The sequence below is a fragment of the Rhinolophus sinicus genome, chromosome 17, assembly GCF_057876585.1.
Source record: "Rhinolophus sinicus isolate RSI-liver-muscle chromosome 17, RSI-T2T, whole genome shotgun sequence".
NCBI lineage: Eukaryota > Metazoa > Chordata > Mammalia > Chiroptera > Rhinolophidae > Rhinolophus > Rhinolophus sinicus.
In genome coordinates this window covers 99,395,318-99,412,784 of record NC_142517.1, presented here as the reverse complement: position 1 = coordinate 99,412,784, position 17,467 = coordinate 99,395,318, and the positions used below count along the sequence as shown (strand labels likewise).

Sequence of the window (17,467 nt, the reverse complement as noted above, 5' to 3'; positions counted from 1 at the left end):
TGTTATAAAGAGAGAAAATGCCAATGTAAGACTTACTAGGAACTTGTAGCATCTGCCCTTTGCAGCCAGCTGTAAAGTGACTCTGGTCCTGGCATTAGATTGAACTGGGGAACACCATTTTTCCCTCTGAAGCCACTACACAGCCTTCCATTCACACAGTGAACCACCAGGTGGCAGATCTTTCCTGGTAAAACTAGTTTTTCAGAAAGATCAGTGGAAGTTGAGTTGGTGCTAAAAAGGTGATTAAGAATACCCATCACTAACACACAATGGGATTTATAGACGATGTAATACAGAATTGTACACCTGAAATCTATGTAATTTTACTAACAATTGTCACCCCAATAAATTTAATTTAAAAAAAAAAAAAGAATACCCATCGCTGAAAATCTAGGTATTTTCTAATTTTTTGGCAACATGAGCTAAGCAGTTAAGTGAAACTGGCGAGAAAAGTGTGGATACTTTCATAGCAGAACTGCTAACCTAGTCAAACAGCCTCAAGTCTTTTTTATTCTCCAGCACACATAAGAAGTGCGGAAAGTATTATAGCACAACATGATAAAAGGTGCTGGTATGCTTTTTTTTTCAGGTGTAGAACATTTTCTGGCATGTAAACCAAGGTAAAATCATAATGGATACACGTAATAAAGGGAATGGAAACTGCTAGGAACTTTGCATTTACTTTTAGATCTGTAAGTAGTTCCTCACTGTACAGCTGAGAAAATTGGTATTTAGAAAGACTTAGTAGCTTATTTCAGGTCCCAGGGCTGGTATTCAAACCCTGTCCTTTGTCACCATCTTACAGCACCACCTGGTATCATCCTTTCCTAGTCCTTTCTAAAGGCACTGATTCTCAAACTTAGGTGCACGTAAAACTCGGCTGTGTAGTATAAAATAATGCTGATGGCTGGGTCCCATCTCTGGAGTTTCTGACGTTATTGATGTGGCGTTGGCATTGGGATTCTTAGTTTTCCAAGTGATTCTCCTGTGTGGCAAAGTCTGAGAAACACTGCTCTTCTTTCTTCTCAATGCAGTTCCCTCACCACGTGCATCAGAATTTTGTGGGACCTAATTTAAAATGCCTCCCCATGTGCCTTGGAATTTAAATGCATTAATTTCAGCTAAGAGCACTGGCATTCAACGTTAATGAAATGCTTATAATTACATGAAGGCAATAGGAGAAACATACTGATGTTATAATATAAAATGCAAAAACTGCTAAAGCATTGAAAATATTTGATACCATAAATGGTTATACATATAGTAGATAAACATAAACATGTTATTTCTAAAGTTTACATTTCACAGCTCAGTATTTTTTTCATTTTAAATCTAATTTCAATTTAACATTTGGTCAAGTAATTTTCATGACTTATGAGAAAAAATTTAAAATTAACTTTTACTTTTGAATTAAAGATCACAAGTTAGATTCATTAACTACATAAAATACCAACTTACAGTGTGACCCTAGGGGGAAAAAAATCTGTTCAACTTATAAGCATAAGTAGAAGTTCATATCACGTGAAATTTTCCCTGCATGGATATTTTCTATTATGAAAAGCAAATATATAAAACAAATACACATTCCATATTTTCTGTCATGGAAAATCATAGCATGAAGTCAAGCAAATGGCAAAAATTAATTATAAGCTGTAGTTGTTACTTTCAGAGACTATTTAATCTACACAGAAAACCAGATAAAAATCAGTATTAATAAGCCTGTCAGATGGGCACTTGTGTCATTAGGGAGACCACCTCATGGTCTGTGTAGTTGCCTGACCACTGCAGTGTACACCTGAAGCTGAAACTGAATAATATTGAATGTCAACTATAATATATATATATATATATATATATATATATATATATATATATATATATATAGTCACAGGAGGTGGAGTACAGCATAGGGAACAGACTCAATGGAACTGTAACAGCTGTATACGCTGTCAGAGGGGTAATAGATTGGAGGAGGGGGGTTATCACTTGGTGAGGGGTGTAAATGTCTATTACATTGTTTTGTACACCTGAAACTAATAATAAGCCTGTAGCAGAGCATATTAGAGAAAGTGTGTGTCTGACAATATCAGAGTGGGGGAACACATTTCCTTTGTGAAGGTCTTATTGCTGTGACTTTCATAAAGTGCTTTGCAATTGTCAGATGGAAGAAGTAGAGATAATACTAAAATTTTAAATGTTTAATAAGACACTTTGAAGGGTGAAATAATGGAGTGCATCTCTCCTGGACCTTGACTGAATTACAAAAATTCTCTCTTTTTGGATCAAAAAATTATGAATATATATATACAGTTACCATTTTAAAATGGTCACAACTGTGGAAGCAAATGAGAGTTTTACTCTGCCTTTAACTATGTAAACTCAATAAGAAATTGGCCCATAGAGTTAGACATGTAAGAAGCTTGATTTTATATAATTGATATACATTAATCTCAAAAGGATTAGGTCTCTTTAGAGAGGGTTTTGTGTGCAGAGTCTTTGGGCTCTCTAAAACTGCTCTCACACTCACTCTTTCATTTCAGAAAATGTACAGATAAGTAGATAAAGACAATCTCAATACAAAGGTGTGGTTTACCTGTGCCACTGGCCAACAACAGCCTTGGATGGTAGCCTCCAGATTATTTGGGGTTTGGGTTCCCCAATGGCTGAGCAGTTCAGTAGTAATTTGTCCCCAAAATTCACCTCATTCCATGTCTGGGATGCAAATTCTATCCTGGGGATGGTCTCTCGCTCTTCCATTGTAATAATTACCACCCTTCTCTCCGAGCCAGTGGAGCTGGTAGCAATGCATTCGTAAGTGCCCCTGTCTGAAGAGGCTATGTTTCTTATATAGAGGGTCCCATTAGAAAATAAGAACAACTTGGAATCAATAAACTGTAGTGGTTTCACTTCGGTGCCATCAGAGAGAACCCAGTGAACGCTAGGCTGAGGAGTTCCTTTTGCAGTGCAGGGCAGTTGTAGGCTTTCACCCCAAATCCCTGCAATGACTTGCCTCTTTTGCTCTAGAATAACAGGTGGCGCTGCAATGACTTGTATTTTAACCAGCAGTGAATCCTGGCCATCTGAGTTCCAGGCCGTGCATTTGTAAAAGCCCCGGTCGTAAACACTGACATTGTGGATGACCAGTGTTCCGTCAGGTGTCACGAGGGCCTGCGTATTCCCCTTGGAGGATTCTGAGACCACTGTTTGGTTTGCGAGAATCCAGGAAATCGTAGGGCTCGGCCTACCTTCAGCTTTACACTTCAATTCCACAGTGCTTCCAGAATGGACTGTGATCTCTTTGGTACGTCTGTCCAGGATCCTGGGGGGATAGGAAACCACAGACAAGGTGACACGGAGGCGGTCTGTGCCAAAAGGATTGGATGCTGAGCACAGGTACTGTCCACGGTCCTGAACGGCCACCCCTTGTATGGACAGGGTGCCATTGGGGAGCACCCGGAATCTGCTATCCTGTTTCCTTTCAGATAAAGCAAGTCCTGATGGGAGAAAAATGTATAACCATAGGTCATCGAAGTTTAGATAGAAAACAACTTGTTCAACTAGAAGTCTCGAGAGGAAAGCTATCTTTATGTGAAGGTAAGAACAATATATTTAAAATTAAAAGTAGGACACCTAGTCTTCACATTGCTTAAATTATTCCTGGAATTTTTTCATCCCCATCATTTTCATTTAAAAGCCTGATGGTTCAACACAATGACAAGTCTCTCTTTTTCAAATCATATTTCTTTGAATCTGCTTTCAAAGCATGTCAAGAAATGCTCTTAATTACCATATGTTTGAAAACCTAATGAGCAAGAAAGTCACACACCAACTGTTAAGTGAGGATATTAACAGTTTCTGAATCTTGGTGAAATTTGAGATTGGTGTTGATCCTTTGGATATGTAACCTTGAACTATAACACAATCTTTCCCGTTTTATAACTAAAGGAGACTAAGTGTAAAGAAACTTTTAAATACCTGATGAGACTCTGGTCCAGTGGATGGTGGGCAGGGGATTTCCAAGAGCCACACAAGGAAGAAAGGCATCTGAGTTAGCCGGGACAGTAAAACTTGCCGCTTTTCCTCCAACTATTCTGGGCCTTGCATATATATTCCTAGACAAAGGGTCAAAGGGAAGGAGTTCAGAAGTTGTTATTTTCTGAGCCGGTGTCTTCTCAAAGTCACTCTGTGCAGTATTCTGTATGTCCCAATTGGAAGCATGAGTGCTGTCCTCTGGCAAGCCTACATTGGGCAACATGCTCACTCCCAGCTTTTTGCCTTTTTCAGCATTTTCTGGGTATGACTTGGGCCAAAAGTGGTTTTCTGACCAGAGAGAAGGAGTCAATTTAGAATTCAGTGGTTTAACTGTTATTAGTGCTGATATAGTAGTAGAATGTAACAGATGGGAGTAGATAAAGTCAGTGGTTCCAGTAGTAAACTTGGCATTTGGATGAACCCCGGGAGATGTTGCAACCACCTTTGCTGCGGATTGCTGTGGGTCAGTATTGTTCCTTGAGGGTTCACGTGAGCTGACCGTTGCATTTGTCATCATCCAGAAAACGGGAGTCACCTCATTGTGAGTAACTGCATTTTGATTACTCGAGGGAGGGGAGGTGGGAATTGGCAGTGGAGTGTGACTGCTGCTCAGGAATGGCGGCCCCGTTGAGTATCTCATGGTTGTGTTCCTGGCTGTGGTCCTCTGGTGGAGTCTGCTTGACAAAGTGGTTTCAGAAGCAGTTGTGCTCTTCAAAGTGTGAGTCTCTTGGGGTGATCCTTCAATTCCATCTGTCCGATTAAGTGTTCTTGGATAAAGATTAATTGTGCTTGAAATTCCTTTGGCGTTTTCTAGGGGGTGGTGAGTGAAAGCAGAGATGCTGGGCTTGGTTGAAGTTTCTGCTGCAGTTGAAACAGGAAATGTCATAGCAGTGGATGTAGTGAAGCCAGAACTCTGGGCTGGAGAGCTGTTTGGGTCATTTCTGTTCTTCTGAGGCTCCTTTTGGCTTTGTACTTTTTGTGTCCTGGGCCTGGCCATTTGGATTTTATTGATAGTGCTAGATGCAGGGGCCGTAGGCATGGCTGTCAGCGTGGCTGTCAGCACCGATTGGAAATCTGTACTTGATTCCTTGCGTATACCAGGAAGTGTAGGGTAAACGGGTAGGAAGGGCAGCTCCTTCCTTGTAGGGAGACTCACAGGACTGTGTGTTCTGGGGGTGCTGTGGTGAGTTGTAGCCAATATTATAGAGGGAATTCGCATCCCATTTGCTGAGTGTGTTGTGAAGTGGAAGGGGGAAACTTTATCTAGGGGTAAAGCAGGAGATATTTTAGGAAGCACCGTGGCTTTGCTTTTTCGTGAACCAAATTTATGCTGACTCTTTAATCTCTCTGTTTTATTATGGTTATTTACAAACATCTGATGCCAGGGAATTTTCTTTCCTGAAAATCGTGTAATGGCTGTAGCGGTAGGCATAGATGGCTGGGTGGTGGGACCTGGAAGTGGCAGTATAATTATTGAATCGCTTTTAGCTTCACGGGTGTTAGACACACCTGGGTAACCACTATTTGTCGTGGGAGTTTTCTCCATAGATACAGATGTTGGGGCACGAGTCATGAGTGTACCAGTTGGAGTCATTTGGGTACTTTCAGCACTGAGATATTTTATTGTGAGTGTTGTTTTCTCCCTATCTACATTTGGTTTGTTCTCAAATAGCAATGATGGATTGTGGGCTAGAGTTGTCAACTCTTCTGATGTGACTATGGCCATGTCAGATTTGGGGAGGGTGATGGGGGAAGCACTTGGAAAAGACAAGGCAGCTGCAGTAGTGGTGAGTCCTTCACTGGGGGAACAGGATGGGCACCCTGCAGTGAGCGCTTGAGCCAAAAATGTGGTGGTGCTTTCTTCAGAAGAACTTCTGACTGTTGGCCTCACAAAGCCATATCTGTGCCGTCGGAGAACCGGAGTTCTGTATGGGCTGATAATTCGCCCCCTGCCCCAAATTTTCCTCCGTCTTCCAAAGCGTCTGGACAATGGAACATCAGTTGTATTACTTCTAGGAATCTGCAACTGAGAATGGGCAGCAGGGTGTGGGCCTGACGGGAGCCTTGAGGTACCAGGCTTTCGAGGAATGAGAGAAGAGAAGTGATTGCTCCTGGGTTCACTGCCTCCTGTTACAGATGTCTGATGCCCACTCGTGGCATTTTCTGATCCTAAGAATGTATCAGCTTTGCTCTTGGCACTACTAAGCACGTTTGTATGGACATCTCTGATCACTGTCCCCACTGTTATCAGGGGTGCACTTTGCAAATGCTCTCTTCTCCACCCCATGTCATCAATATCCAGAAATTGAGTTGTTTCAGGTAGTAGAGGAAAGATAGTGGATAAATTTTGGTGGTGTGTGCCTCGTATTTTGCTTGATGTATTTAAATTCTTTGACATGGCTGTAGTTTTAATAGTAGTAGATAGTTTGACATCTATTGTTTTTTCAGGTGGTAACATTTGTGGACTCACAATTGGAGAGACTTCGGTACCAGCAGTTACAGTCGTCACAGGGCTGTCAGGTATTTTTCTGGAATCGACAGTCACTGTCCTTGCCAGAACATGGGGAACGTTAGTTGCCAGGACAATAAATTCCTCATCTGGAGGGAGCATGCCTGAAGAGTCTCCTTCCTCACCAGGTATTTTCAGGAGTTGGGTGACCAGCAGAGGTGGCTTTGCTGTGGTATTTTCTCGCTTCTCTGGCATCATATTCTTTTTAGCTTTCTCCAAAAGTGCCGCCCAGCGCTGTGGGTCAATTCTCCGAGCAGAGGGAGGGAACGGCCTCCTGTGCTCCCGAAAACGTCGGTGTGTTGAGTCTCCACGCCTCCGGAATGTAAACTCCCGATAGCTGTGCTTTTTACTTGGGCTCAAGGCTTGTTCTCCAGCCTCCCCTCCCGCTGGAGCAGACAGAGGGAGCTGTGCCACTGGCGGGTCCTTACGGTTAATGCTGGGCTCGAACTCATCAAGTCCAGACCCATCTGTTTCTACATTATGCTCCTCTGGCCTTGGCCCTTTTATTTTGATTGACACTTGGTTAATCAAAAAGTCGACTCCTGATGGGTTGGCTGCAACACAACGATAAAGACCCTGGTCTTTTGGGGTGACTTGTAATATTCTTAGTGTGCCATTGTTAAGAATCTGCTTCTCTCCTGAGGACTGATAGAGCACAGTGTTTCCTGGAAGCACCCAGCTAACAGAGGCATCTGGAACACCAGTAGAATGGCATGGAAGGTTAAGTGTTTCACCCATGAAAATGGTATGATGAGCTCCATTTGCGTGATACGATTCTATGGAGGACTCTACCACAGTAATCCTGTAGGTGAGAATATCAGCATCATCATAATTGGTGCTTATACAGTGGTATGTACCTGTGTCAAAACTATCAGCCATCTGCAGTTCCAGTTTTCCACTTTTGTCTATTAGGATTCGTCCATCCTCACTAACATAGGGAGCTCTCACTTTACTCCCATCAGCTAGAAGCCACTCCAAATGTGGAGTGGGGTCTCCTTGGCCTGGACAGTCTAAGTCAATTGTCCCACCAACCAAAACAGTGCGTTCCAGCTTAGTATTGTTATCCCTGGAAATCATGGTCCATTTGTGTTTCACTGGCCTCATCTCTGCCCTTGGTAAAGTGACTTGAGCATCACTGGAGTACTGGATCTGCAACGTACTGAGCGTGGTAGCAGTTCTGTTTAGCTGCAAGGATATCTGGGGTTGCATTAACCAAGAGGGGTCTGCTCTGAGATCAGCCTCTATGCTGGTAAAGATGTCTTCAGGCTTCGGAGCCACCTGTTTATATTTGTAGCAGAGTTGTGGTGTTTCAGTGAGCAAATGGCTTCTTTCTAGTACCAGGGGAGAGTCACTGTACAAAGCCAGAATTTGCCACACTGGTTGAATGTGATTGTCACCGATGTTACACACCAGAAATGTGGAAAATGATGTATTTAGCACGATGTAGTCATTTTCTGGTGTGAATGCAATGGATGGTGTGCTTGAGGGCTTGTGGATACTGCAGACCATGTTAGCTTCATTTCCAGACTGGTCTGTCATATTCAAAGTGAGGGAGCCGAAGGGTTCCATGAAATCTTGGGGAGAGATGGACACAGAACCGCTGTCTTCCAGAATCGTCAGGTGCTTCAGTTTCAGAGACGGATCAATGGTTGGCTTGGCACACAGGAAAGCTGCAGCTTGTACCGTAGCTAAGGGCTTGCCGTCAGAGGTCCTGGGGTTCGTGCAAAGTGGACATTGCTGAGGGCTGGAGGGACTTCTGTCTTTTTTGCATTTTATTATATCTAGGAAAAAAATGATGACTGAATTACTGCCAGTTGTAGCCTCATTATGAATTAACATTTGAACATTTTGGGGAAAAAAATAGCTTTTACTAGAATTTGAAACAATTTGAAATTTTAGTGTTTAATAAGAAATTTCCTCTTTTTTTTTTTGGTCTTTGGTTGGTTTCTGAAAAACAGATATTGTCTATATACCCTGTCATAATATTATATTCATAGATACAATGATTTTGTCCTGCCTTGTTCACTGTTGTATTCCGTATGCCTCAAAAGTGCCTGATATATACGTGCTACTCTGTAAAAATTAGTTGAACAAATAGTTTCCTAATCTGGGGAAACAAATTCATATGCTTATGTTTGTCACTTTTTTTTTATTAACAGTAGTTTAGTTCTGTTTGCTCATTTTAATGTTTTATGAGTAATAGGACTTTGTTGTCTTTTAAAAGATACCCTGTTTGATAAATTATCATTTGTAAGCCCTTGGATATCATTAAAAATCCAAGTTACTTTCCATTGTCCAAAAGAACAATGATTAAATTATAAGATATCTTGGCCTGGTCTAGCTTAGTAGTAATAGGACTGGAGCGAAACGGATGGATGCAGGACATAGTGAAGCAAGTAGAACCAATCAGTAGGCTGTGAGAATTTGGCTAAACATGGAGGGTGACTAAGTAAAAGAGTAAAGGAAGATACTGTGACTTCGGTAACTGGATTGACTAAGGTAGACATAGACTCATTGGAAGAGAATCAGGTTTAGTGAGGAGGAAGAACAATGTAGCCAAGCAAAGGGACAGCCCTTTAGAAGTCTCACATTTTGGTGAAATCCAAAGCCTGAAAGTTTTATAGCACTAGGACCAACCTAAGCCTTTCAAAATAATAGAAACCTCCTCTTTCAGGTATTCAAATGTCACAGACCTGGTATTTAAATAGACCATTGTGGTGACCCTATTTAAAATGGCTGGTCATTGGACTTCAGTTCAAAATGGCAGAGTAGGTAAACACTGTGCTCGCCTCCTCTAATGACAATATCAAAATTACAACTAAACTACAGAACAACCATCACTGAGAACTGCCTGACGACAAGCTGAACAGAAGCCCTATAACTAAGGACATACAGAAGAAGCTACCTGGAGACTGGGGGGTGGGGGGTACAGAGACAGAACGGGCAGTCCCCACACCCATGTGACGGTTAAAAATCCAGAGGGATATCTCAGCTGTGGAGGGTTCCCCCCCCACACCAAAGGAGTGAGGGATCCCATCTTCACATGGAGCTCCCCAGCCCTGGGTTCCAGTGCTGGGAAGAGAAGTCCCCACAACTTCTGGTTGTGAAAACCAGCGGAGATTGTGGCTGAGTGAGAGGGAGGGTGGCTGGAGTATCATGCATTCCTCTTTTATGGCCTGTGCACAGACTTAATGCTGATGGTCTCACTCACTCTGAGCTCCAGCACAACAGCTCGAAAAATGCCAGGGAGAAATGGGGAAGAACTGAATTGTTTGGCATCAGAGCGAGGACTGGAGCGGCAGCTTTTTCCAGACAGAAGTGCTGGAAGAAGCCATTGTTCCTTTGTTAAGCCCTCCCTACACACAGCCTGCAGTCACAGGTAGGCACCAAGTCTGACTCTCCATCAACCTGGCTAACAACCTTCACCCCATCCTGAGACGCCACCCCACTTGTGAACTCATCCAAGCCACTTAAAGATTCTTTTCCATACAAATGACCTATCTTGGTTCATGCTACAGATTTTCCAAAAATCTCTCAAAGGTTCACAAACACCATAGAAGGCAAGTCTGACCCTCAGCTTGCCCTGTACCTCTTGCTAAGTGGCCCCAAGCTTGGCAGTAGTGGTAGCTGGCCTCAAATTTCAGCTTAGCCTCTCCCAGGCACCTCCAAACTCAACACAAATGGCACCATCTGCAGATCGCTTTGCATCTCATACCAGTTGGCCAATAGGCAGTGACTGTGGCAACCCTTGGCCTGCACCAGAGCCCCTCCCAAGAGGTCTCAGAACTAACATATCCAGTGGCCAGCTTCAGACCATACCAGAGCACCACCCAACCACCTCGACAAATGAAAAACCCAAAGGGCAAACTCAGTAGGCATCAGAGCCCCACTAAAGTGCATCTTGCTCTGTGGGTCAGCCCTGGCACAGCTCCTCTGCTGTAGACACAGCCAGTCCTCACAGCCAATCAGCCTAAGAGTCAGTCGCTCCCATTGATGTGCCAACTCAAGGCTCAACTACAACAGGAGGGCACATACCATCCACAGCAGGGACACACCTGGGGCACTCAGCTCAGGTGACCAGGGAGACTGCACCTCTGGCCCCACAGCACACCTACTACATAAGGCCACTCTACCAAGACCGGGAGATATAGCAGCCATACCTAATACTTAGAAACAAATACAGGGAGTCAGCCAAAATGAGGAGACAAAGAAACAATATCCCAGTGAAAGAACAGAACTGCAGAAAAATAACTAAACATTGGAGAAAAGCAATCTACCAGATGAAGAGTTCAAAACACTGGATATAAGGATGCTCAATGATCTCAGTGAGAACTTCCACAAAGAGATAGAAAACAAAAATGGAGCTAGAAAACGACAACAAAAAAACCACAGAAATGAAAAATACAATAACTGAAAGGAAGAATACGTTAGAGGGAATCAACGTAGATTTGATGAAACAGAGGATTGAATCAGTGATTTGGAAAATAAGGGAGCAGAAACATCCAATCAGAACAGCAAAAAGAAAAAAATAATTATAAAAAATGAGGATAGTTTAAGGGACCTCCGGGACAACATCAAGTGTACCAACATTCACATAGGTGTACCAGAAGGAGAAGAGAGAGAGAAAGGAATTGAAAACCTATTTGAAGAAATAATGACAGAAAACTTCCCTAACCTGGTGAAAAAAATAGACATATAAGTCCAGGAAGCACAGAGAGTTCCAAACTAGATGAACCCAAAGAGGCCTACATCGTATCATGATGTGTCTACATCATAATTTAAATACCAACCTTGAAAGACAAAGAGACGATCTTAAAAGAAGCAAGAGAGAAGTAGTTAGTTACCTGCAAGGGAGCTCCCATAAGACTGTCAGCTGATTTCTCAACTTTGCAGACCAATAGGGAGTGACAGGAAATATTCAAAGTGATGAAAAGCAAGGATCTATATAACCAAGATTACTCTGCCCAGCAAGGCTGTCATTTAAATCAAAGGACAGATAAAGAGTTTCCCAGACAAGAAAAAGCTAAAGGAGTTTATTGCCACCAAACCAGTATTACAAGAAATGTTAAAGGGGCTTATTTAAGAAGAAGAAGGGGGGGGGGGCGGAATACGAATAATAAAATGGCAATAACTACATCTCTATCAAGAATTACTTTAGATGTAAATGGATTAAACGCTCCAATCAAAAGACAGGGTGGTTGAAGGAACAAGAAAACAAGACCCACATATATGCTGCCTACAGACCAACTTCAGATGGAAGGACACACAGACTAAAAGTAAAGGGATGGACAAAGATACTTCATACATATGGAAATGAAAAAAGAAAAATCTGGGGTAGCAATACTTATATCAGACAAAATAGAAGTTAAAACAAAGGCTATGACAAGAGACAAAGAAGGACCCAGGAATTCCACTTGTGGATATTTAGCCAAAGAAACCCAAAACACTAATTCAAAGAGACATATGCACCCCTATGTTCACTGCAGCATTATTTACAATAGTCAAGATATAGAAGCAACTTAAATGTGCATCAATAGATGAATGGGTAAAGAAGAACTGGTACGTATACACAATGGAATATTACTCTGCCATAGAAAAAGTGCAATCTTGCCATTTGTGACAACATGGATGGACCTCGAGGGTATTATGCTAAGTGAACTAAGTCAGAGAAAGACAAATATTATATGATTTAACTTACATGTGGAATTTAAAATAAATAAATAAATAAATAAATAAATAAATAAATAAATAAATAAACAAACAAACAAAACAGAAACAAACTCATAGACAGAGAACATTTTGATGGTTGCCAGAGGGGACGAGTGTTGGGTGGGATGGGTTACAAAGGGGAAGAGATTAAGATGTGCCAATTGCCAGTTATAAGAACAGTCACAGGGATGTAATGTACAACATAGTCGATAACATTGTAGTAACCATGTATGGTGTCAGATGGGTACTAGACTTATCAGGGAGATGACTTCATAAGTTATATAAATGTCTAATCACTATGTTGTACACCTGAAACTAATATAATATTGTATGTCAGCTGTAACTGAAAAAAATTTTTTTTAAATAAAATGGCTGGTCATGGTCACTGAAATACTTGGTAAGAGGTGTAGAGTTTTACCTCACACAAAATGCAGCCAGGGACTTCCATGCTGTTCCATGTCGTAGCTCCCATATTATGCACTGGACACAGCATTTCAAAGAAGCACTGTACTTAGATCTCATTTGCCAGAGTGGCGGGACAGGGTCACACTGCCTTCCCACATGGGCACAATTCCTCACAAAGACTCAAGAAAGTACCTCTGACCACGGACTCCAAACCTTTCAGTATGTACTTCAGTATAACAAGGAATGCCACACAGACCTGGCTACTCGGCTTTCTACAGCAAATTTTAGAATCTAAACCCATGCAGAGGAGGTGGATGGCAAGCCTGCAAAGCTTTGAGCACTCATGAGGGGCTCTTGTCAGATCCCCCACTTACCAACCAGCTGTGACTCCATGCCTACTTACCAGCACCCAGGGCTCAGACCCTGCTATAGCAGAGAACATGGCAAACTTCTGGCTTTGTTAAATCTTGTCACAGAATCATGGTCACCTCTTGGTACGCTTATGGCTGGCCACGTAGGCCAGAGTTGGCAGGCCCTGGCCATCAGCTCTTTTGCCTCAGATGCAAATCTGATCATGTCACTTCCGTTCCCTCCCTCACTCTAGGTTCCAGGCACACAGAAACGCTTTCCATTCCCCAATTCCGCCGGCCCCACCAGGCATGTGCTGTTGCTTCTACTTCCCATACTTGCTGTCCGACACACCCTCTTCCATTGCTACCCAGCTACTTAACATCCTTCAGGACCCAGCGGAAAGCACTTCTTCCCAGTGGGCTGTCTGCTTTATGTTCTGGTACCTCCCACTTCTCTTATCCTACCCGCATCCCCCACTATTAGAATGCCTTGTCTGGTTGTCTGTCTTCCCGCAAGACTATAAGTGCCATGATTGTTCATCTGTATGTCCCCAAGCCGGGCTAATAGATGCTCGGGAAAGACTGTAGGACAGGAGGGAGGAAACGAGGCAGGCAGGCCTCATTTTAAGACCATATTTCTTCCACATTCTAATTTATGTATTGAGATATGTCTTACAATTGGAGGTGTTTTACAGCACCAGACCAACAGCTGGCAGTCTTGATAGAGCTACCACTGCCTGTACACACACAAATACCGTCACAGCTATTTGTTTTATTTTCTCTTCAATTGAGTTACATGCACTGTTGGTACTACATACAAGTATTAAATTTGCCACTTAAAATGTTTTTATTAAGATTACACTATGCTTTAGCATTAAAACAAGAAGTTATTATCTAAGTAGAAAGACATGGAAACAGCAGCCAGACGTAAATTTAGTATTTGTAACACAAATGTTTGTCAGAGAAATGGACACTAATCCATACATTATAGAAAAGCAGAGCCAAGAGCATTTTGGAACCTACGAATGGAAGACACCCACAAATAGATGACGCAGTGTTACATTTGACCATCAAGATGTGCGAAAAGCTTGTCTGTCACACACCAAGTGAGTCAACTGAAGGCACGAGAAACTGAAAAATCTCTTGGAATAGATGAAAAAAATTTCAAAGCAGAAGAAGTTGATGTGACTGATTCATGAGTCCTGTAGGATTATCATTAAGGCATCTCAGTCAAAAGGAGAACGATTGCTTATTTAGACACAACTGAAAGATATTAGCCCTAATGGGTTTAGCTCATTATTTTACACACACACAGTGTAGGACCATATGAAGACCGTAAGTGGGGGTGGGCTCATTTGAGTCCACCATCAAAATGGCTATTTAATTGATAAAAACTTAGTATAACAAAAATTATTGAGGACCTACTATGTCCTAAGCACATTCAAGCAGCTAAGGAGAGATAAACTAGACATAGGAAAGGCAACAGACATCTAATACTAATAAATATAGTAAAATGTTATCCATTCAAGAATGGAAGTGTGGGCAAACCGGAAGTTGTGAAATGACTATTCTGACATGAATGGGTGGATGGAGGCACAGCGAGGCTTCCCAGAAAGGGTGAGTGTGGAGCAGTTTGCTGGCTGGCTGGGAGCCCATCAGGCGGAAAAATAAGGAAAATGCTCCAGGCAGGGAAGCAGCTGATATGAGGTGTAAAGCAGCATTAGATGTATCAGGGATGTAAGGCCAGCTGACAGTTGGAGAGGAAGTAAAAGGAGGCTGAAATTAGTCAAGGATCACACTGGGAAGACATGGCATGCCAGGCTGTGGAACTCAGGCTTTGTTCTCTAGGCTAGGGTCAGCGAACTTTTTAGGGAAAGGGCCAGATGGTAAAGATTTTAGTTTTTGTGAACCATAGTTCTCTGACATGACTCGTCTACATCACTGGAGCACCAAAGCAGCCATAGATGTTATGTAAAGAACTGGGCATGAGTGTGTTCCAATAAAACTCTATTTACAAAAGTTTGTTGAGGGGTAGATTTGGCCCGTGGACTATAGTTTGCCAATTCCTGGACTCTAGCCTATAAAATAATTGTATATCTTACAATCAGTGGCATATTCCACTTGATGAAATGTTAGGTGCTAACAATGTACTTGAGCCTGAATTTTGTCACCAGAGCAGGTAAGTAGCAAAATAGCAAGTAGGTTTGACACCTTGTAGGAGCTGAACTGTCATGTGGGATGGCATGCAGGATCTCTGGTCCCACTCCCCGCATAAGGACGCAGGACATGGTGAGGCCAAAAAGGAACACCCACAGAGCCATAGATAGGGGAGTTATACCACTATAGTCTCTCTGCCAAACAACGTTACTTGCTAGCTGCAATCCGCCATGCTAACTGCAATCCACGCTTGCCAGCCACCATCTTCTTGCTAGCCCCCATCTGCTGCTATCATAGCCACAGCAGTTATATTAGTGGCCAATGGCTCACTGGTTACAGCTGACGGCCAACTAGCCACAGCTGATGGCCATGCAATCACAGTTGATGGCCATTTACTACCCGAGTGAGCACCTTTCCACGTGAGGGCGAGAGCCTGGAAACTGCACTCCTGGGTCTGTCCCCACATGAACACAGAATCATTTTCTCTCTGGTTATGCAGTTCTCTCCCTGGGGGCATCACCTTATTTTTTTAAACGTTTTCACTGCTACATTTCTCAGATGAGTTTCCTCTATTTGCTCACCATCCTCCCCCCCATAATCCAGCAAGCAATCACATGAAAATCCAATGGTTCATTCTCATTCCTCATTCTCCTTTATCTCTCCATGGTATTTGGAAGTATTGAGCAACCCCCACTCAATCCCTACTGCCTTTGCGATGTAGCTGTAGAGGCTACATTCAGGTGTGGCCACCTCATAGTTTAATCTGTCATTCATTCCCCAGCTGGGCTCGTGTTTCTCCCCACGCCAGTGCTCACAGATTGGAGATCCTTTAAAGCATCTCATTGGGAAAATGTGTTCAAAATCTTTCACTAGAAAATCTTCCTTTTTTCTTCTATAGGCTAAAGTACTGTTTAGCCTGGCATTCCATGCTCCCCCACATTGGGTTCAAAACACCTTGCTAGTCTATACTGACACTACGCTAGGCAACCTGGGCCATTCATTACCCTTTTCATACAACTTATTACATCTGCCTATTTATGTACAAAGCAGTTTCTTCATCCCAAATACATTTTAGGAAATGATCTGGACTTTTGAGTTTCTGCTTTTCTACTTTCTAGCTGTGTGACTTGGGTGACAATGAAAAAATGTTAATCCTTATATTTTATTGAGTGCTTACTTTGTGTCACACATTGCACTAAGCACTTTGTATGTGCCATCGTAATTATTCTTTCCCATTACTGAGGCAAAAAGGGCCTAAATGACTAGCCCAGACACCTAACATTTCAAAGCCTCAGTTTCTTCACCTATAAATTGAGGATTGTTGTGAGGATTGAAGAGAAAGCATCTATCACCATATCAAACACAAACTGAGGACATGTTACCTCCCTGCTTCTTTGTCTTATTCATTCTTTTCCCTCCGATGTATCTTTTATGCTCCAGCCCCATTTCCCTCTTTTTATCCAGTGCAGAAGTAATTTTTACTGACTCTGAGCTCCTACAGAACTAAATCTTCACTATAAGTATTTGATGTTTTTCATTCACAGCTTTAATGTCTTTTTATGTGTTTAGTATATTTACCTAAAAGATTCTAAACTCCTGGACAGCAAAGATGGTGTCTATTGGTCTAAAGTACCTCCCAATGTTCAGCTAATGTTTTTGATTTAGCTTTTCACTAATTTATTAACTGACTACACATATAGATACAAGGTGTGACAATTAAGTTCATGAACTCATCCTAGAAAAAGTGCTACATACCTCATTGCTGAATATCACTACAGTCACCTTTGAAGTACTGCCCTTGGGAAGCTATACACTGACACCAGTGCCTAGTCCACCCTTCAAAACAATTTGGAACTCTTTCTGAAATGGCCATCAGATCTACCTTCGTAATACGCTTGATGTCCTGAATGTCATCAAAATGTCTTCCTTTCAATATTTCTTTTATCTTCGGGTAATGAAAGAAGTCATTGCGGGTCAGATCAGGTGAGTAGGGAGGGTGTTCCAATACAGTTATTTGCTTACTGGTAAAAACTCCTTCATAGACAGTGCCGTGTGAGCTGGGGCACTGTCATGATGCAAGAGCCATGAATTGTTGGCGAAAAGTTCAGGTCGTCTAACTTTTTTGCACAGCCTTTTCAGCACTTCCAAATAGTAAACTTGGTTAACTGTCCAGTTGGTACAAATTCATAATGAATAATCCCTCTGATATCAAAAAAGTTTAGCAACAGCATTGCAACAAGTTCGCGAACTTAATTGTCAAACCTCGTATATATGATTGTATACACACACACACACACACACACAC

At 42.2% G+C, this 17,467-nt stretch overlaps 1 protein-coding gene across 5 annotated transcripts in view; it reads right to left on the bottom strand.

Annotated features, from left to right (window-relative positions):
* The window catches only part of IGSF10 (immunoglobulin superfamily member 10), a 28,541-nt gene that overhangs the window by 2,405 nt on the left and 8,669 nt on the right, over positions 1–17,467 (bottom strand). For 3 of the 5 annotated variants that reach the window (XM_088793718.1, XM_088793720.1, XM_088793719.1), the window contains 2 exons: positions 3,976–8,322; positions 2,594–3,494 (listed from right to left, as the gene is read on the bottom strand). In XM_088793718.1, coding sequence (XP_088649844.1) covers positions 2,594–3,494; positions 3,976–8,322 — 5,248 coding nt within the window. Of the gene's footprint in view, positions 1–36; positions 176–2,593; positions 3,495–3,975; positions 8,323–17,467 lie in introns of those variants that run through there. The other 2 variants (XM_088793722.1, XM_088793721.1) reach the window with 2 other exon arrangements.